The 21,481-nt window shown below is 50.3% G+C and overlaps 1 protein-coding gene across 1 annotated transcript; it reads left to right on the top strand.

Annotated features, from left to right (window-relative positions):
* Positions 1-383: 383 nt before the first annotated feature.
* Neu1 (neuraminidase 1) lies at positions 384-4,512 on the top strand. The gene is made up of 6 exons (XM_075979448.1): positions 384-601; positions 883-1,075; positions 1,393-1,655; positions 3,185-3,367; positions 3,490-3,712; positions 3,809-4,512. Exons 1-6 carry the CDS (start codon positions 461-463, stop codon positions 4,033-4,035), a joined length of 1,230 nt encoding a protein of 409 aa, XP_075835563.1. The 5' UTR covers positions 384-460; the 3' UTR covers positions 4,036-4,512.
* The last annotated feature ends 16,969 nt before the right edge of the window (positions 4,513-21,481 follow it).

Below are 21,481 nucleotides of genomic sequence, written 5' to 3'. Positions count from 1 at the left end.
TACAGCAAATGCTTTTTACACTGAGCCAACTCTGCAAACCCACGTGACTCTTAAATTTTATATATAAGGTGTGCACCACCACACCTGACTTAGTTGGTGGCAGGGATTGAACCGAGGGCTTCCTAGACTGGAAGGAACTCTACCAACGAAGTCACACTGTGACTTTCTAGTCCTTCCACAAGGGGTTAGAGCCTTCCTCCCCGCCGGTTTCTGTGCAACAAGCCTCGCCCCTTCGTCGCGTTCCGGGTATCAGAACCAATCAAAAAGCTCACGCAGGCTGAGCCCGCCTCCTGGGTCACATGCTGATGTCGGACAGCTGGAAGGACCAACGGGAGTCGCGGCAGCGCGGGCCGCGGCCACGAGGGGCGGGGCCGGAGTGACGTGTGCACATTTAAAGGGTCGGGGTCAGCTGACGGCTCGCCGCCGGTGACCAGTTCGGGGGGACAGGCATCGGGAAGCAATGGTGGGGGCACAGCCTAGCAGACCCCGGGCACCGCTGAGCTGCTGGGCGCGCCGTCGGGGTCAGGTGCTCGCAGCGATCTTCCTGCTGCTGGTGGCGGTGGCGGGGTCCGAGGCCAGGGTGGAAGATGACTTCAGTCTGGTGAGCCCTGCTGCACCTGCAGAGGTGGCCGCTGTCCCCCGGCTCGGCCACCTCTCCGAGCGGCACTCCCGCCCCCATCCTCTCCCATCCCCGAGGGTTCCTTCTCCCCTGTTCAGGGATCTTCGGCTTCCGCCCGTACTCTCCTCCCGACTGCCTTCTCTTGTTGCGGGACACCCCTCAGCCCTGCCGAGGCTCCCCATTACCCTAGCTGGAGGCGCTCCCTACCGGTCTTGAAGCCTCGTCTAGCTCGTCTGCATTAAGGGGTCCTTCCTTCCACACAGGTGCAGCCGCTGGTGACCATGGAGCAGCTGCTGTGGGTGAGCGGGAAGCAGATCGGCTCGGTGGACACTTTCCGCATTCCGCTCATCACAGCCACCCCTCGGGGCACGCTGCTCGCCTTCGCCGAGGCCAGGAAAAAGTCTGCGTCCGACGAGGGGGCCAAGTTCATAGCCATGAGGAGGTCCACGGACCAGGGTACAAAGGTGCCCGGGGATGAGGGGGTTGGGTGGGTGACCGAGATAGAGAGTAGGGGGTTCCCTTCACCAATCCAACCGCCCGGAATAGAACTTTGAGGCCTGAGTTCCCTAAGGAGTTAGGGAATCCCGAGGGAGACAGTGTCCCCGGAACTAACTGCGACCACCAAGGGGTGGCCTCCTAATTCTCACTGGGAATGAGCAGGAAATAATGTCAGAGAAAGAAGCAGGGTCCTGGTGCCACTGCAAGGTCCCTGGGGAACGGCAGGAAGTGAACCAGAAAGGGTACAATTTCACTCTGCTCTTTTCTTTCCCCAGGTAGCACATGGTCCTCTACAGCCTTCATTGTAGACGACGGGGAGACCTCGGATGGGCTGAACCTGGGGGCCGTGGTCAACGATGTTCACACAGGAGTGGTGTTCCTCATCTACACCCTCTGTGCCCACAAGGTCAACTGCCAGGTGGCTTCCACCATGCTGGTATGGAGTAAGGATGACGGCATTTCCTGGAGCCCACCCCGGAACCTCTCCGAGGATATTGGCACCGAGATGTTTGCCCCTGGACCAGGCTCTGGCATTCAGGTTTCTATCCTGGGGATAGGTGAAGAGGGCAACGTCCTGTAAATTAGATTTTTTTCTTCCTTGAGTGGGGTTCCTTGGAGATGGCAGCGGGGACATTCTGGAAAGAGCACCCTGCTGTGGAGATGAAACCCTGCTGTTGGCTTCTCGCATGGGGTTGTCCACAGATTGTCCTTAGCCTGAGCAGGGTAGAGTTGGGTGGCTTTTGGGCAGACACAGACCTCTATCACGGTGCCCAGTGCCCAGCGGAGTCCACACTCAGGCAGGCGTGAAGCCCCAAAGGCTGGGTGGGCACTTGTGCACATGTCCGGAGGTGCACTCTGCATGTCCTGGGGAGCGTCCAGGGAAGGGCAGTGGGGAGGGTGTAAGTACCAAGCAGTATGTGTTATGCCCACATCCTTGAAGTCCCCGCAAAAGCCAACAAGGAGACCAAGTCCCGTATGCAAAAGCAAAGACCCTTTATTTTAATCAAATTTGCAAACTCAGTCTCTCCGCATGTCCAATGTATTGGAATAAACAGAGAGCCCCGAGCTCAGTTAGAATAGGGTTTGATAGTAGTAAAGGTGGGGGTGAGGGGTTTCTGAGGTTCAGGACCCCTGATTGGCTGACATTTGTCTAGGGGTGTCCTGGTGAGTGTGTGCTGGCAGAAGGTCCTATCTACAGCGGTTGGAACGTTAGGCATTTCCTTTGGATGGTCTGTTCTTGGGTGGTGCTAGGTAATCTTAGTTTGTGGTTCTTTCTGCAACCAGGTATTGCTTCGGGTAAACTACTGAGACTCAGGCCTCCATTAAAGCTCCTCTGGCAGGTGATAATGGTTGGAAGTTAAGAACTTCCTTTGGGTGATCTGCCCATACTTAGCTTATCATGGCTGGCCCCCACAGTATATATACGAGAATGCCACTGTGAAACCCATTCCTTTGTATGGAGAGACAGTCTCAAAAAAAAAAAAAGGAATTGATAAGAGTACTGAATGCTGGGACATAAAAGGCATAATCCTGGCACCCGGGAGGCAGAAGCAGGCAGATCTCTGAGTTCAAGGCCAGCCTGGTCTATAGAGGGAATTCTAATACAGTCTTGGCTACACAGAGAAACCCAGTTGAGGGTCAGCCTTGGCTACCTAGTGAGTGGGAGGGAGGCCAGCCTGGGCTGAGATGGTGAACTAATTTTCTTTTTCATTTCTTCCTTTCTTTTTCTAATGGGTGTTATTAACCTAGGGCCTTCTCATGCTAGGCAAGAACTTTACCACTGACTGAGCTGAGCCCCCAGCCTTAATATTATACTTTTTATTTTCGAGATAGGACCTCACCAAGTTCCCCAGGCTAGCCTTCAAGTCACTCTGTACCTCCCGAGTAGCGGGGATTACAGGCCTGGCACACACACACACACACACACACACACACACACACACACACACACAAAAGCTTCTTCATGCAGGCAGTGTCTGGGAGAACAGCAGGGACCCAGAAGTGTCCTCGCCTTGGGAGGCGCCCTCTCTGCCCGCCTGTGCCCCACAGCACCATCCTCTCTCACAGAAACAGCGGGAGCCTCACAAGGGCCGACTCATCGTGTGTGGACATGGGACGCTGGAGCGAGATGGCGTCTTCTGCCTCCTCAGTGATGATCACGGTGCCTCCTGGCACTACGGGACCGGAGTGAGCGGCATCCCCTTCGGCCAGCCCAAACACGAGCACGATTTCAACCCCGACGAATGCCAGGTCAGGAGTCGGTGGGAACTCTCTTGCCCACACCTTCGCCCGGAATGCCATTGCACCCAAAGACCCAGCTCTGGCTTCCTCAGCCTCCCCTGCTTCTCAGCGGCCCTGTCCTCCCCGCTTAGCCCTACGAGCTTCCAGATGGCTCCGTCATCATCAATGCCCGGAACCAGAACAACTACCACTGCCGCTGCAGGATCGTGCTCCGCAGCTACGATGCCTGTGATACCCTCCGGCCCCGGGATGTGACCTTCGACCCCGAGCTGGTGGACCCAGTGGTGGCAGCAGGAGCAGTAGCCACCAGCTCAGGCATTGTCTTCTTCTCCAATCCAGCCCATCCCGAGTTCCGTGAGTACCTGGGGGTGGGGTGGGTGGGGGCACCATGCCTAGCCAGGGCCTGGACAGGGCAGACCCAACCCCCTCCTCTGCCTATCCCGCGTCTAGGAGTGAACCTGACCCTGCGCTGGAGCTTCAGCAATGGTACGTCCTGGCAGAAGGAGAGAGTCCAGGTGTGGCCAGGGCCCAGCGGCTACTCGTCCCTGACAACGCTGGAAAACAGCACGGACGGAGAGCAGCAGCCCCCGCAGCTGTTCGTTCTGTACGAGAAAGGCCTGAACCGGTACACGGAGAGCATCTCCATGGTCAAAGTCAGCATCTACGGGACGCTCTGAGCCCTGTGCCTCAGGGAGCGAAGTCCTGGACTCCAACCTCATGGCTGGCTCTCCCTCCCGGGGTCTGCAGAGGGGGCCTGAAACACAGCTCTTCCTCCGTTTGCAGAAGCAACTTCTCTTTGACAGGGAAGTCACTGGGTTATGACATAACGGCTCAGCTTCCTCTCCCCCAGGCAGGAAGTCCCTCCAGCACCAGGAGCACTTTCCAGAAAGCTGGGGACAGCCCCACGCGCTCTCTCAGGACAAGGCAGGGACAGCATGGGCGCGGGGGTGTTCCCTGGAGTGATGACTAAATGTGAACCCCGGGAACTGGGAAGGCCAGCGTCCTCCTGGGGTTTGGACTTAAAGAGGATTCCAGGAAGAACCCGGGGCAGAATGGCCTTTCAGAGTAAGGGGTAGGCGCGCACACACAACCTTGATTATTTATAAATCAAAATATTTGTAACTTAAAATTTTTAATGAAGGAGATAAAGCGTTTCTGGAGTCTATGGTTCTGTCTGCTCGCACCTTCTGGACTGCCTCACGAACACTGGTGAGACCAGAGTGAGGTTAGAACGGGGACCCTTCAATCAAACCCCATGTTTCCCATGAAGCGACTATGAGTTTCACTAATTTATTTTGTTTTTATGTACTTTTATTTATATTTGTTTTTTTTTTCTCAGTATAGCCCTGGCTGTTCTGGAACTCTGAGATTCTCTTACCTCTGCCTCCCAAGAGCTGGGATTAAAGGCCTGCACCACCACTGCCCGGCTTAGAATATTTTAAATTTCTAAAATAGGGCAGGATATGAAATAGGGAACAGGTGTGTAAAGCCTGGTGGGAGGCCGCGTCAGCCCAGCCTGTGAGAAATTAGTGCAGTCACCTTTGCGCAAATGCCGGGTGTAACCCCGCACTTCTGGGCTGGATGTGTAGCTCAGTGGTAAGCTACTGCCTATGCTTAGAATGCTTAAGACCCCGGGTTCAATGGGTGAGGGGCGCCCGTGTTTGTCGAGAGGAAGGTGAGGGCGCCCGTGTTTGTCGAGAGGAAGGTGAGGGGTGCCCGTGTTTGTCGAGAGGAAGCTGAGGGGCGCCCATGTTTATTGAGAGGAAGGTGAGGGGCACCCGTGTTTGTCGAAAGGAAGGAGTGCGTGTTCCGCTGTACCGCAGAGGTAAGAGAACTGCTAGCTGGAAATGTTTCTCTCCTGTGGGTCCCAGGGATTAAACTCAGCTTGTTAGGGTTGGCAGCAAGAGCCTTGCCAGCTGAGCCACCTCGCAGTCTCCGCTTTTAAGAATTTAAACATATTAGGGACAGAGGTGGTCATTTGCAGTTAGAGGGTCGTTTCTCTGTCGATAGCTGCTCTGAGAAACGTTAAGATAACAGTTTTGTGTGGGAGAAGTGTAGCCCACTGCACAAGGGCACAGTTCTGTGTGTTTTATCCAGAGATGTGTGCCCAGGGCTTCTGACACAGCCCAGGGGTAAGCACTAGAGCACGCAGGAGGCCTCAGTTGTACACATGTGAACGCATGCTCACACACACACTTCAGTGAGCACACACGTGAGCACATGCTCACACACACTTCAGTGAGCACACACGTGAGCACATGCTCACACACCCTTCAGTGAGCACACACGTGAGCATATGCTCACACACACACACTTCAGTGAGCACACATGTGGGCACATGCTCACACACACACACTTCAGTGAGCACACATGTGGGCATATGCTCACACACACACACTTCAGTGAGCACACATGTGGGCACATGCTCACACACACACACTTCAGTGAGCACACATGTGAGCACGTGCTCACACACACACACTTCAGTGAGCACACATGTGAGCGTATGCTCACACACACACTTCAGTGAGCACACATGTGGGCACGTGCTCACACACACACACTTCAGTGAGCACACATGTGAGCATGTGATCACACACACACACTTCAGTGAGCACACATGTGAGCGAGATCTCACACACACACTTCAGTGAGCACACATGTGAGTGTGTGCTCACACACACTGGCGCCCACACAAACACATGCTCGCGTTGTCTAAAAGCTGTAGACAATTCATCTTTTAATCACTTTGTTTTTAGCAAAAATCCTGTTATGAATCTCAAAGTGGATTGAACTCACTATGAAGCCCAGGCTGGCCTCCAACTCAACACCCTCCCGCTTGGAGACCAAGGACTGGGATACCAGAAGTGTGCCACCACAGCTGCCTAACAGACTTTCCCAAGACACAAAAAGAGAAAAATGGTTACCCTGTGTTCAACATTCAGTTTAGGTTAGGTTTTGGTTGTTTTAGGGTGCCCAGCTGATCTCCAGTTCCTGAAATCCTCCTGCTTCAGAACTAGGACTGTTGGTACATCCCACCAAGACGGGCCAACATCCAATTTTGTTTTTTCCTGGTTTGTTGGTTTGTTTTGTTTTGTTTTTTGAAACAGGGTTCCTCTGTGTAGCCCCAGCTATCCTGGAACTTGATTTGTAGACCAGGCTGGCTTCGAACTCACAGCGATCTGCCTGCCTCTGCTTCCCAAGTGCTGGGATTAAAGGTGAGTTTTAAATCAAGGCCTCACACTGTAGCCCAGGCTGACTTGGATTGTGCGATGTCTCAAATGCTTCGGGTCCAGCCTCTGATCCTTTTTTTGTTTTTCAAAGATTTGTTTATTATGTATACAGTGTTCTGCCTGCATGTATGTAGAGGGCACCAGATCTCATTACAGATGGTTGTGAGCCACCATGTGGTTGCTGGGAATTACTCAGGACCTCTGGAAGAGCAGTCAATGGTCTTAACCTCTGAGCCATCTTTCCAGCCTGTCTCAGTTCCTTTTAAAGGAATCTTTAAAACAAAAAAATTGATATTTGATGCCATTGGACACTCAGAGAAGTACTAGCAATGGCATCTACTATCTAGCCAACGTTCAAGTTTAATCAAATATCTCAAAAATATCTTAGGTCTGATCAAATCAGAACTGTAAGCCAGGAATGGTAGTATAATCTCAGCACTCTGGAGGCAGAGGCAGGAGGATGGCTGCAAGTCCAAGAGCAGCCTGGTCTCATAGCAAGGTCCAGTCTACACAAGCAAGACCCTTTCTCAAAGCCCAAACAGGCGAAGAGACAGCTTACGGTTATGAGCACTGGCTGCTCTTGCAGAGGAGCCTGGCCTGACTCCCAGCACCCACGGAGTAGCTCACAACCACCTGTAATTCCAGGTCCGGGCACCTGACACCTTCTGACCTCCACAGGCTTCAGGCACAAACATGATACAGAGACATTCAAGCAGGAGAAAAACTCATTACATAAAAATAACTTAAAACAAGCAAAAATCAGGACCCAGGAAAATCTATTCCTGATTGCTATTTATTTATTTTCTGATTTACCTTTTTTTTTTTTTTTTTTTTTTTTGGCGGGAGGAGTGGTTGAGACAGGGTTTCTCTGTAGCTTTGGAGCCTGTTCTGGAACTTGCTCTGTAGACCAGGCTGGCCTTGAACTTGGAAAGATCTGCTCGGATTAAAGGCATGCACCACCATTTATTTATTTATTTATTTAACATTTTTTCCTCATTTATTACCTGAAGTTCTTCAGTGAAAAAGAGTTTTCCCGGGCTGCAAAGACGCTCAGCAGGTAACAGCCCTTGTTGCTGTTGCAGAGGATCTGGGTTTAACCCCCAGCACCCACATGGTGGCCACAGCCATCTGTGGCTTCAGTTCCAGGGATCTGATGCCCTCTTCTGACCTCTGTGGGCACCAGGCATAAACATACACACAGGCAAAACACTCACACACATAAAACTAAAAGCTAAAAATAATAATAATAAGACTTTAAGAAAAACAGGGAGAGGCTGTCCTCCTCAGGGCTGTTTGTTTCCTGGTGTGAGGTTGGTGCAGGAACTCCAGGGTGGGGGCTCTCTCCCTCAAATGAGCAGTTCCCAGAGTACGTTGATGGAACTCGTTCGTGGCCCCAGTCAGTAAACCACACTGTTGCCCCATGGGGCAGACAGGCCCATCCGCTGGCCTCAGAGCGAGGGGGAGGGTCTGAGGGAAAATGATTGACAGTGAGATACCTAACAACACCCTTAATAGAAAGATAGGCAGGCAGAATGGTCAAAACACACACACACACACACACACACACACAAGAGAGAGAGAAAGAGAGAGAGAGAGAGAGAGAGAGAGAGAGAGACAGACACACACACACACACACACACACACACAGAGAGAGAGAGAGAGAGGAGAGAGAGCGCCTGGTGAAGTAGAAGTGGCAAGCTGTCATGGGCAGTGGACCTGTCCCCTACCTCCTGCAGAGCCAGAGACCCTGCCCTGCCTGAGCTCCAGTAGATGGCGCTTGAAGACCCCTCCCCCCCTCCCTGGGGCAGGCTCTGGAGCGGGCACACACCAAACCCTTCCTCACTGTACACCTCGGCAGTACCAGGCCCCGAGTTGTCCCCTCCCATGCCCACCACTGGTGCTTGGAACAGATCCTGGGGTCTCAGGCAGGCTGGGTGAGCACTGTACCCACTCACTGAGCCACACAGCACACCTAGCCCGGGATTGTTTATTTTAGGGGACAGCGTCACTATGGAGATGAGTCAGGCCTTGAACTTGTGGTGAACCTCCTGCCTCTGCCTCTAGAATACTGGGACTAGGGGCGGACTGTGTATCCTGGAGAGATGGCTCAGCAGCTAAGGGCACTCGCTGCTCTTCCAGAGCACCAAGGTTTGAGTGCCAGCGCCTTCAGTTTACCTGGCTGTACCTCCAGGTCCAGGGGATCCGATGCCTTCTGACTTCCTCAGACACCAGGCACACATGTGGTATACATACATACATTAGGGAAAACAGTCACTTGCATAAATAAATCTAAAATAGCATTTTAAATACATTTCTGAGCGGGGGCAGTCCCTTATCATATACACCTAAAACCCTGAATTCGGACCCTTTTCACACGTTTTCACTGGCTTCCACGCCACCATGGGTCCTGGAAGCTGAACTCTGGCCTCTGGTGCCTACAAACCTCCAGCCCCCAGACAGTGTTTTAACGCAGTGATTCCAAAGGGCCTGGAGAAATGACTCAGCCCCGTTCTGAGCACCTACTGCTCCTGCAGAGGACCCAGGTTCCCAGCAACCACATGATGGCTCTCAACCCACAACTCCAGAAGGGAGTCAACACCCTCTTCTGGCCTCTGCGGGTACCAGGCATTCATTGGCACACCTACAGACAAGCAGGTAAAACAGTCACAGACACAAAAGAGTAAATTTAAAAAAAGAAAAGAAAACACAGGCAACCAAGCACACGTGGTTGGCACGCCGCGCTTCTGGGTTTTTCATTTCCTTTTCTTTGATGTGCTGGGAAGGGAACCGGAGGCAGCAGACAGGCTCGTCAGGCCCTCTGCCACTGATCTTCCGTGGGTGAACTGGTCTCCGTCTTTGTTCTGGGTGTAACGGAAAAGGCTAAACGTGCTTCTGTGAGGCTAGAAATCACATTTCCGGGATCTGTACGTCAAGACTCCGTGGTGCCACAGAGCTCCAGCCGTAGTTCGGTCGGCTGGGTCGACTGCAAGAACTGCGCAAACGTGCGGCCTGGACAGGTTGCTCCGCAGCAGTTTGGCCTCCAGGAAGCAGGGAGGCAGATGCTGCTGGAGATGGAGCGGCCCGAGCAATTGGAGGCCCCGTGGAAAGAGTGGGCGGCAGGGACTCTCCAGGAGCAAACACTGGTCTCTGAGGACATGGTGCCATGGCTACCGCACCAGCTCCCCTGCCACTGCGGAAGGAGACTCGGAGCAGGACAGCTCAGCACTTCTGGGTTCCAGCACTTTGTCTGGACATAGGGATTAAGAGAAATGTCCTGGGCCTGATATGCAAAAGTGGGATGGGCAAAAAAGGGCCGTGGCTGGATAGAAGGCTCAGCAGGGAAGAGCGCCAGCGGTGTTAGAGATTGGTCTGGGGAGGGGTCAGTGTTGGGAGAGGGTGTGGATTTTGCAGAGATGGAGTCCGGGACTTGTTTAAGTTTTCAAGTTTTCTCTCTGTCTCTCAGTTTCTCTGTCTCTCAGTCTCTCTCTCTCTCTCTCTCTCTCTCTCTCTCTCTCTCTCTCTCTCTCTCTCTCTCCTCCTTGAAAAAGAGTTTAGATACGATCCCTATAGAGCAAGTCTGGCCCAAAATTCCTGGTTCGATCCCCCCACCCCCAGGGAACCCCCACCCTGTTCTGAAGATTAGATCGGGCCCTCCTGCAAGGTGAGCATTGTATTACCGCGCGTGCTTTATCTCCAGTCCCTGTTTCTTTTCTTGAGCCAGGACTTTGATCACACTGGGTAGCCCAGGCTGGCCTTGCAACACTGCAGGCCTCTTGAACAGCTGAGTGGACAGTTGCATGCTGCAGCGGGGGTGGACAGTCACATGCCTGCAGGCCTGGCTCTTCGTGCTGCTTGTCGTAAAAAAGGCTAGGCTGCGGAGTGGAGTCAGGAGCATACCCCTGCTCCAGGCCCTGCGTTCCAACCTCAACATGCAAAACAACACGTTTAAAACCTTTTAATAGAAGTTGTTCAGTTCTCTCAGAAAAAGCCAAACCAGAGGAGCCACAGGGGCTCCCTGTAAGGTCCTGGAAGATGTCCAGCCCCCAAGATCTACCATCACCCTTTGGAAGTCCCTGACTAGTTTGTTTACCTGCTAGGGGTTAACTGGAGAGTGTTGGCAGACGTCATCCTTGGTGTATTTTTAGTTTATTGGTTTAATGAGAGGCAATAGAGATTCTAGAAGGTGATCATCTCCATTTGAGGTCACCTGACCAAGGACAATGACACATCAAGCGTCAGCATGTACTTTACCCTTGGGAGAACTTGTTTCCTGGTTCTTTGGAAATAAAACAACAATGAAGAAAACAGCCCTGTGGGAGGCAGGGGACACCTCACTGGCCAGTTGGAGATGAGCCTAGGCCACAGGAGACCTTTCCTCAACTGCCCGTGTCCTCGGGCAGCGCTAAGACACAGCCGGTGCCTGTTAGGGTGACAGCATTAGACCCGAAAGGCTAGAATAGCTCCCAGCAAGCCTTGTTGGTTGGCGGTTGGCACGGCCCCAAGGTCCTTCAGGTTGAGAAACTTCTTTTGCTTTTTAAGGATGATTTCCTTTTCAGGACACTATTGTGGCCTTCCAGTTACCTGTTCATTGTGTATTTATTTTAAATATAATTAATAGGTTTTCTGCTCCTTTCCCCCCATTATAGGTTTCTCAGCCAAGCTGAACTGAAAAAGTATAACAACAGGTTTACTTGAGTAAAACAACTCCCGGGTGGGTTCTCCAGTCTCAGAGATCGAGGCTGGAAAAGTCACACGCCCACACTAAAGCAGGGAGATTATAGAGCTTGTAGGCACGGGGTGATGACGTGTCTGTCACAAGCTGGGTTTGTGCCCAAGTGTGATCAAAAGCTGGGCGCTCAGGCGGGACTTGGGCTGCTGACAACTTCAGGGGAGGAAGCGCAGTAGCCACCCAGAATCGGAACTGGGCTTTTGGTGCCTTCCCTTTGTCTGGAGAGTCTGAGTAGGCAGGATTTGGAGAGAGAGACAGGAATGGGGCTCTCCAGATTGTGCAAGGTCGAGCTGGAGGTTCCAACCGAACAATAATATTTTGCATTTATTCTTTGAGAATTTCATGCATGTATACAATATATTTTGATCATATCTACTCCCCGACCCAACCATCCCCCCACGTCTCCCTGCCACTTCTCCTTTTTAAGTTGTTGATTTATTTAATGCGTTGTATAAATGTTTTGTCTGCATGTTTGTAAGCGTAGCACAGACCAGAGGAAAGCATAGGCCCCACTTGGATTGGAGCCGCAGACAGTGGTGAGCCACCACATGGGTGCTGGGCATCAAATCTGAGTCCTCTGGAAGAGCAGCCAGTGCTCTTAGTCACCACCTCTTCAGCACCCCATGCCCCCCATTTCTATAAACCAGTGAGTCCAGCCGGTGCTGCCCATACACCCGTGCTTGTGGGGCCATCGCTGGACTGTGGAAAATCCTACCAGGGCCGGCAGCTTTCTAGGTAGATGAAGAGACTCAGCTGGTAAAGGCACTTGTCTCCACACCTGAGACCCAAGTTCAATCCTGGGGACCCGTGTGCTGGAGAACTGACTGCTACACTGACTTCTGTGAGTCCTCACATGAACACACACGCACACACACACATACATATACACACATACCCATACACACACGCACACACATGTACACACACACACACACGCTACAAAATTTTAGACCTGATTATCTATACACTAGCAGCCTTTAGTTACCAATAGCAACTCAGCTAGGTGTGGGGTCCTGTGAGCCACTCCTCTGTTTATCTATCTGTCTGTCTGTCTGTCTGTCTATCTATCTATCCATCCATCCATCCATCCATCCATCCATCCATCTATCTATCTATCTATCTATCTATCTATCTATCTCTCCATACATCTATCTATCTATTTATCTATCTATCTATCTATCTCTCCATACATCTATCTATCCATCCATCTATCTATCTCTCCATCCATCCATCCATCCATTCGTCTATCTATCTATTATCTATCTATCTATTGTCTTTTTCCAGACAGTATTTGTCTGTGTAGCCCTAGCTGTCCTGGAACTTTGTAGACCAGGCTGGCCTCGAACTCAGAGATTTGCCTGCCTCTGCCTCCCTAATGCTGGGATTAGAGATGTGAGCCACCACCACCCAGCATATTTTTTTCTGTGTATTTATTTTTATTCTAGAATGTCTATTCCACTTCCTTAAAAAAAAAGATTTGTTTATTATGTATACAGCATTCTGCCGAAAGAGGGCACAAGCTCTCACTGCAGGTGGCTGTGAGCCACCATGTGGTTGCTGGGAATTGAACCCAGGACCTCTGGAGAAGCAGCCAGTGCTCTTAACCTCTGAGCCATCTCTTCAGCCTGTGTACCCACTTTCCTTGAAATCAATTTTAAAATTAGGTTTATTATTTTTTAGATTGTGTGTGTCTGTGTGTGTAATGGGTGTGTGTCGGTGAGTTCAGGTGCCCCCTGAGGCCAGAAGCCAAAGGCATCATATTGCAACGCAGGCTGGCATAGAACTTAGCGTGCAGCCCAGGCTAGCTGGGCTCAGGGGGCCGCCACGCCTGGCTGCAGTGTGAGTTTCATAGCTGTGCAGTCTTCTGTTACTGCGCCGGCAGGAGCTCCCCTGTGTGCTGTGCTCAGCTCAGCTCCCGAGCTCCCAAGACAGAGCTCCCCTGTGTGCTGCACTTGGCTCAGCTCAGAACAGTGGCTCGCCAAGAGAGCAGCCCACTGGAGCTCCAAGTGAGGCGTCCCTGTGGGTGTCTTAGCTTTCGCTTTTGCTCAGCCCTTTGAGAATCACCAACCAAAGCTGTGTTTCTAAGCAGGGCACGGTGGCAAATGCCTAGAACCCCAGCACTGTGGAAACAGAGGCAGAAGGATCAAGAACTTGAGGCCAGCCGTCCTCCCAGATGGAAGTCCAGGCCAAAAGAAACAAGTGACAGGTGTTGGGGCTATTGTGTTAAGGTGTGTGACTGTTTATTCTGCATTTTTTTAACTCTGTGAAGCTGTGATTCTTTGCCTGCCTCGAACACCTGATGGTTTAATAAAGATCTGAACGGCCAATAGCGAGGCAGGAGAAAGGATAGGCGGGGCTGGCAGGCAGAGAGAATGGAGAGAAGGAGAAAACTGGGAGAAGGGGTTGGGAGGAGCAGTAGCCCGAGAAGGAGGAGGACATTCGGGGTAGGGGCCAGTCATCCAGTTATACAGCAATCTATCGAGTTAGAGTAAGATTTAAAGAAGTAAGGGAACGGGAAAAACACAGAGGTCAAAGGGTAGACAGGATTATATAAGTTAAGAAAAGTGGGCAAGAAACAAGCCAAGCTAAGACTGGATGTTCTTAAACAAGAATAAGACTCTGTGCGTTATTCTTTTGGGAGCTTGATGGCGAGTCCCCCAAAAGAGTCTGAGGAAGTTAATATCATATTACTATAGCCAGGTGGTGATGGTGCACGCCTTTAACCCTAGCACTTGGAAATTCGAGGACAACCTGGTCTACAAAGTGAGTTCTAGGACAGCTAGGACCGTTACACAGAGAAACCCTGTCTTGAAAAACCAACAAAAAACAAAAAAGAAAGAAAGAAAGAAAGAAAGAAAGAAAGAAAGAAAGAAACCCTCAAAGGTGTACCTAGCTACTTGGGTGTTAGTTAATTTCAAATGCAGTCAAGTTGACAACCAAGAATAGCCATCACAAGTCCATCCCTCGTTAAATTGGCACAAAACCGTAAGTCCTTATGTCATGCTTAATTTCCTAATGAAAACAGAAACCAGCCTAGCCTAACATAATATAACTGTCCCAGGTACGACTGCAAATGCATTATATATATATGTGTGTGTGTGTGTGTATTTAAAATATTTATTTATTTATTATGGATACAATATTCTGTTTGCACGTATGCCTGCAGGCTAGAAGAGGGTACCAGAGCTCATTACAGATGGTTGTGAGCCACCATGTGGTTGCTGGGAATCAAACTCAGGTCCTTTGGAAGAGCACGCAATGCTCTTAACCACTGAGCCTTCTCTCCAGCCCCCTGCATTATATATTTAAGCAGATCACAGTTTTACCTAGCATAGCTATCCATTGTACAACCACAAATACATTATAAATTTTAGAATAGGGAGCAATGTCCCTTCAGGGACAACTTAAATGTGATGGCCACTGGTATTCTCTTAGTTGACTTTACATAACCCGATAAAGGGTGCAGGAAAGAAAACACGGGTGTCTGTCAGCTGGCTAACTCCATCTGGCACCTTCTTTTCCTTTGTCAGTCTACCAGGAGGTGTCAGGAGCGACCAACCAGCATCATCACTTCCCACAAATTGCCAAATTTTTTTCCCTTTTTTGAGACAGGATTTCTCTGTACAGTCATTGACTGTCTTGGAACTCACCAGGCTGACCTTGAACTCAGAGATCCACCTGCCTCTGCTTCCTGAGAGCTGGGATTAAAGGAGTAGCCATCACTGCCTGGAAAAAAAAAAGTTATATCATTATATGCAGCCACCAAATCCACTCTCTCTCAGAATCCGTGATCGGGATAATCCAATGCCTCTGCCTCCCTGAGTGTGAGGAACAGTCCACAGCACGGCTTCGCCTCCCTGAGTGTGAGGAACAGTCCACAGCTCGGCTTCGCCTCCCTGAGTGTGAGGAACAGTCCACAGCACGGCTTCGCCTCCCTGAGTGTGAGGAACAGTCCACAGCACGGCTTTGCCTCCCTGAGTGTGAGGAACAGTCCACAGCACGGCTTCTGGTCAGTGACTGTAGGTGTTGGAAATTGGAAAGGCATTTGCATTTCTGCTACTTCCAGATGCAGTCAAGTTGGCAACCACGCTCTTTAGATCTCACGATCATCCTCCCTGTGGGACCCGGCATCGTATAGCCCCTTCTAATCAGTTTTATGCTGTTTATCTTTTTTTTTTTTTTTTTTTTTTTGGTTTTTCGAGACAGGGTTTCTCTGTGGTTTTGGAGCCTGTCCTGGAACTAGCTCTTGTAGACCAAGCTGGTCGCGAACTCACAGAGATCCGCCTGCCTCTGCCTCCTGAGTGCTGGGATTAAAAGCGTGCGCCACCACTGCCCGGCCACAAAATCACTTTAAAAACATGGTACAAACTGCTTCAAACAGCCCTGGCTGGGGACATGCCTTCAGGGTCTCTCAAAGCCCTGTGGTGCTGGCAGAGGGAGAGCTGGCTGACGGTTCTTTTGCTCCAGGCAGCCAGAGTCCCACGTCTGTCCTTAGGGAGTCAGCTGTCCTACACCAGCTTCTATTACTTACAGGAGAATGAGCATCGGGCACGCTTGAGGTCAGCATGTAAAAAACAGTATCATTAATAACGTCTAAGATTTTAGCTGTATGTAAGGGCAATTAACACCCAGGCCAGGCATGGTGGCTCACGACCACGTGAGACCTCCGGAGTGGAGGCCTGGGTAGGCTCTGTGTCTGCCTGGGTTCCCGCAGATTGCCTTTGAGGGACGGCGGTATGGAAGCATGGTAGTTTCTGTGATTGCTCCACTTCCGGTGTGTGGATAAAGGCTCCCGGAGAGATGAAGATAGTGTTTTGGCACAGACGTCTTTTTAAATCTCTTCCTCATAACAGGAAGCTGTGGGTTTTGAGAATGGACATGATTGGATGATTATCTCAATTTAGCAGAAGTGGTCTGCATTTTTAAGGCTTTGGAGACTTGTCTGTAGCATGATTAATAAAAACCCAGAGACAGATATTGGGGTTCAACTTGAAGGTCAGAAAAGCAAAGCAGACGCCCACTGGAATGGCGATCCTACCTCCAGGAATCTCAGAAGGAGACTGAGATTGAAATCTGTCTCCTCCCGTTTTATCATCCTCTCTGGTTCTGGGATTAAAGGTGTGTACCACCACCACCTGGTTTCTATGGCAAACTAGTGTGGCTACTGGGATTAAAGGTGTGTGTTGCCACTGCCTGGTCTGTAAGGACTGTTTTACTCTCTGATCTTTAGGCAAGCTTTATTTATTAAAATACAAATAAAATATCACTACAGTTATTTGTGTTTTGAGATAGGATGTCACTACGTAGCTCCAGTCGCGCGCAGGGACTCACTACATAGATCAGGGTGACCTTGAATTTACAGAGCTGCCTGCCTCTGCCTCCCAGAGGGTACCACCATGCCAGGCTGTTTGTTTATTGACAAGATCTTATAGCTCAGAACTAGTTGTACAGATGAAGGTGACCTTGAGTTTCTGACCTTCCCACCTGCACCTCCCTAGTGTTGAGGTGAGAGGCAGGCCCTGTGAACAGCCAAGGCAAGCTCAGTTCCACCTGAGCTACATCCCAAGCCCCATGTGACTGCTATCACCCTGACAGTGTCTCAATCTTACGCCTCGAGCCTGACTGGCACCAGAAAGGAGGTCTGACACCCCGGGGTGGGGGCAGTTTAGATCGTGGAAGGAAGGGACAGGAATGCAGAAGAGACCTTTGGATAAATGAATGGTTGCTCATTTACAAGGATGGTTGGCCATTTAAGAAGAGATGCCAAGGGTTAGGGAAGGGCGGGTGAGGAACTGAATAGGCTTTGTGACTGTCTGGGAAGACTGTGGTCATTCACACCGAGTACAGTCATGTGCTAAGCCTTTTGAGGAGCATTGTATATAAAAGGAATGTTACATATTGTTAACTTCTCTGTGAGAATGAGAGGCACTCTTCTTCCCCCACACAGGGGACTGTAAGAGTGACTAAGCGGTCAAAGTTAACTTTAAGTGTTCTGGGAGAACTGTGGTGGCGCACGCCTTTAATCCCAGCACTCGGGACACAGAGGCAGGTGGGTCTCTGTGAGTTTGAGGCCACTCTGATCTACAGAGCAAGTTCCAGGACAGTCAAGACTATTACACAGAGAAACACTGTCTCAAAAAAAAAAAAAAAGAAAAGAAAAGAAAAGTATTCAAAGGTATTCTGTCTTTCCTACCCACGCCTCCCCAAACCCCTGGAGCTGAGGACCAAACCCAGGGTCTTGCATTTGCTGGAAAAGTATTCTGGGGGCTTGAGAAATGGCTCAGAGGTTAAGAGCACTGGCTGCTCTTCCAGAGGTCCTGAGTTCAATTCCCAGCAACCACATGGTGAGTCACAATCATCATCTATAATGGAATCTGGTGCCCTCTTCTGGTTTTTTTTTTTTTCCGAGACAGGGTTTCTCTGTGGCTTTGAAACCTGTCCTGGAACTAGCTCTGTAGACCAGGCTGGTCACAAACTCACAGAGATCCCCCTGCCTCTGCCTCCCGAGTGCTGGGATTAAAGGCGTGTGCCACCATCGCCCGGCTGGTGCCCTCTTCTGGCAAAATACTGTATACTTGATAAATAAATAAAATCTTTAAAAAAAAAGTATTCTGAATGCCCTTAGAACCATTCCTTTTTCTACTTTTTAAATTTATTTGTTTTTTTGGCTTTTGGAGACGGAGTTTCTCTGTGTAGTCCTGACTGTCCTGAAACTCGCTCTGTAGACCAGACTGGCCTTGAACTCACAGAGACCCACCTGCCTCTGCCGCCAGAACGGTGGGATTAAAGGCGTGAGCACAACCACTCGCTTACAATTTATTTTATTTGTATGAGTGTTTTGCCTGCACGTGTGTCTGTGCATCCCGTGTTTTTGGTGCCACAGAGGTCAGAAGGTGCTGGATCCCTTGGAACTGGAGTTAAAGATGACCAAGTCATCACGTGTGCTGGGACCCAAACCTGGGCAGCCAATGCAGCTCTGTGAGTTCAAGGCCAGCCTGGACTACAAGAGGTAGTTCCAATTCCAGGACAGGCTCCAAAGCTCCAGATAAACCCTGTCTTGAAAAACAAAACAACAACAAAAAAAGAGCAGCCAACGCTCTTAACCAGATGAACCATCTGGCCAGCCTCTACCTCCAGAATCTTTTTGTTTTGTTTTGTTTTTTTAAATTTATTTATTTATTAAAGATTTCTGGGGCTGGAGAGATGGCTCAGAGGTTAAGAGCATTGCCTGTTCTTCCAAAGGTTCTGAGTTCAATTCCCAGCAACCACATGGGGGCTCACAACCATCTGAAATGAGGTCTGGTGCCCTCTTCTGGCCAGCAGACATACACACAGACAGACTATTGTATACATAATAAATAAATTAAAAAAAAAAGATTTCTGTCTCTTCCCCGCCACTGCCTCCCATTTCCCTCCCCCTCCCCAAATTAAGTCCCCCCCCCCCCCTCAGCCTGAAAAGCAATCAGGGTTCCCTGTCCTGTGGGAAGTCCAAGGAACCCCCACCTCCAACCAGGTCTAGTAAGTTGAGCATCCAAACTGCCTAGGCTCCCACAAAGCCAGTGCGTGCAGTAGGATCAGAAACCCATTGCCATTGTTCTTGAGTTCTCAGTAGTCCTCATTGTCCGCTATGTTCAGAGAGTCCGGTTTTATCCCAGGCTTTTCCAGACCCAGGCCAGCTGGCCTTGGCGAGTTCCCAGTAGAACATCCCCGTTGTCTCAGAGTGTGGGTGCACCCCTTGCGGTCCTGAGTTCCTTGCTCGTGCTCTCTCTCCTGCTCCTGATTTGGACCTTGAGATTTATGTCCAGTGTTGTCTTGTTTTTTTGAGACAGGATTTCTCTATGTAACAGTGTTCCTGGCTGATCTGAACCTCACTCTGTAGACCAGGCTGGTCTCCAACTCAGAGATCCACTTTGCCTCCACTCTGGGGTGTTAGGATTAAAGGTGTGTGCCACCATGCCCAGTGTACCTCCAGAATATTAGTTACCCTGTTCCCAAGTTATTGTAACTCCAATCAAGTACTATGAGAGGTTATATGCAGTACAGACCCGTCAGAGTAAAACGTTCAAAGTTTTGGCAGAGTCCAGTTTAACACCTTTAGAGGCAGAGACAGGCCCATCTCTGTGAATTCAAGGACAGTCCTGAACTCATAATGCATTCCAGGCCAGTCAGACCACAGAGTGAGGCTGTTTCAACAAACCAAGCAAGCAAGCAAGCTTGCTTCCAGATGACCCAGATTTAAAACCCACTACTGCAGTCTGTAATTACAGGAACAGGTGATCTGACTCCCTCTGCTGACCACTGTGGGAATTGCATGCATATGGTCCACAGGGCCTGCAAATCGTCTAAACACCTAAAAATATTTGCTTTTGTTTTTCAAGACAAAAACCTCAGACTGTGCCTCAAACTCACAGAGATCCGCCTGTCTTTGCCTCCCGAGTGCTGTAAGGGTCTTTTAAAGTTGAATGACATTCAGTTTTTGTGTGTGCGCACTTGTGGAGGGTGCTGGCCATGAACTGCCTTCCCAGATAAACTGGGTCACCCGCTCTGTGCTACGCTTATGTTCAAACCATTCCTTCTCCTGCTCCCTCATCTTGCCAGTTAGAGAAGGGCAACCTCAAAGGGAAAAAGCCAATCAATCAATTAGGGAAAATGGAGGTTGGAAAACACAACTTTCCCGTTAGGGAGGGAACTCAGCTTCCCTTCTCTACAATCACCTGTGCCTAAGGAGCCTGCTTAAAACCTAAGTGTTTTGTCTGCAGGCACACGCACGTGTGTACCTGGCCCCCTCAGAGGTCAGAAGAATGGAGGACATAAACCAGGAATCCTCTCTGGCCAGAAGCACACGGGCCGTCTTGTGTTAATTCATGAGTGCAGTTGCTGTGTCACATCTAGGAGCGAGAGATGGCTCAGTGGCACAAGCACCGCCTGCTCTTCCAGAAGATCTGGGGCTCCATTTCCAGCACCCACTCAGTTGTCTCTAACCGCAAGGCCCCTCACATAAGCACATGCAAAGCACCAATGCACACAGATTTTAAAAGGGTAACTTGTATCCTGTGCAGGCCTCAACTATGGATCAACCTGCCTCTGCCTCCTGAGTGCTGCAATTAAAGGCGTGGGGCACCACTGCCCAGCAGTGTAAAGGATTTGATGCTGTATTCTATTCTGCAGAAGGGAAACTTAGTCCCTGCACTTAGAAGGGAGAAGTTTTAGTACTTACAGCCACCCTTGTTTATAGCAGGCAGTTGAGATCAAGACCAGACCTTGGGCTAAAACTGTTAACGGCAGTTCAGTCTCTACTAAACCATCCACGCAGGTCCTGCGCTTGCCACCACAACTTTATAAACTCCCCCCAGGCATTTGAGTTATCTCTGGACTGCGTACACAGCACAGTACGTGGCTCAGTCAGAACCAAATCATAAGCTCAAGGGCTCCCAAGCACTAAAATGACAGCTCTGGAGGACCTGAGCTCTTGTGTTTGATGCTTGTGGCAGGTAGGGCAGACTCCTTGTGATAGACGAATACCACCTCAGCTGTGACTACTGGGACCTCCTACTTCCAGCAAACCCTTTCAAAGCACCTCTGCCACACAGACAACAATCACTTCAGTGTTCAAGTATTTTATTAGACTTTCGGAGAAAGCCAAGATAAGACAGTATGTAAACATTTCAGGGAGACAAGTTTCATTACATTGCCCAAACTCTTCAAGGAAACGCTGCTCCACTCTGGGTAAACAGACAGGTGCCACCATGTTTAGCTGATGTGGTCCAGCACTCACACCTGCTGACACAGTAAACAAAATTCTCAGGATCCACGTCAGCCTCTACAGCAGCAAGTCCTGAAATTTCAGAAAAGGAACATGTGGACTCAAACACCCTCAGGAAAGCTCAGGCTAGTCCAACAAGGTTACCACAGAAAGCGGAAAGGCCCGAGCGGTAACTTTACAAGCCCTGGGGACAGACCAGCATGTCTGTTGGGCGCCCAGTGATCCCAGGTCTCAGAAGTGAGGTAAGGCATGGAAAAGGCAGCAGGCAGCATTCCTCTGGAGACCAAGTCAAACCCTTTAAACTGCTCCCCCCAGCTGCCCTTAGTCACCACCCAGTTCTTAATCACAGCAACAGAAAGTTAACTAGAACACTCACCGCCACAGCAAGGAGAAAGGGC

This window comes from Microtus pennsylvanicus, chromosome 7 (assembly GCF_037038515.1).
Source record: "Microtus pennsylvanicus isolate mMicPen1 chromosome 7, mMicPen1.hap1, whole genome shotgun sequence".
NCBI classification, from domain to species: domain Eukaryota; kingdom Metazoa; phylum Chordata; class Mammalia; order Rodentia; family Cricetidae; genus Microtus; species Microtus pennsylvanicus.
This window is presented reverse-complemented; position numbering and strand designations above follow the sequence as displayed.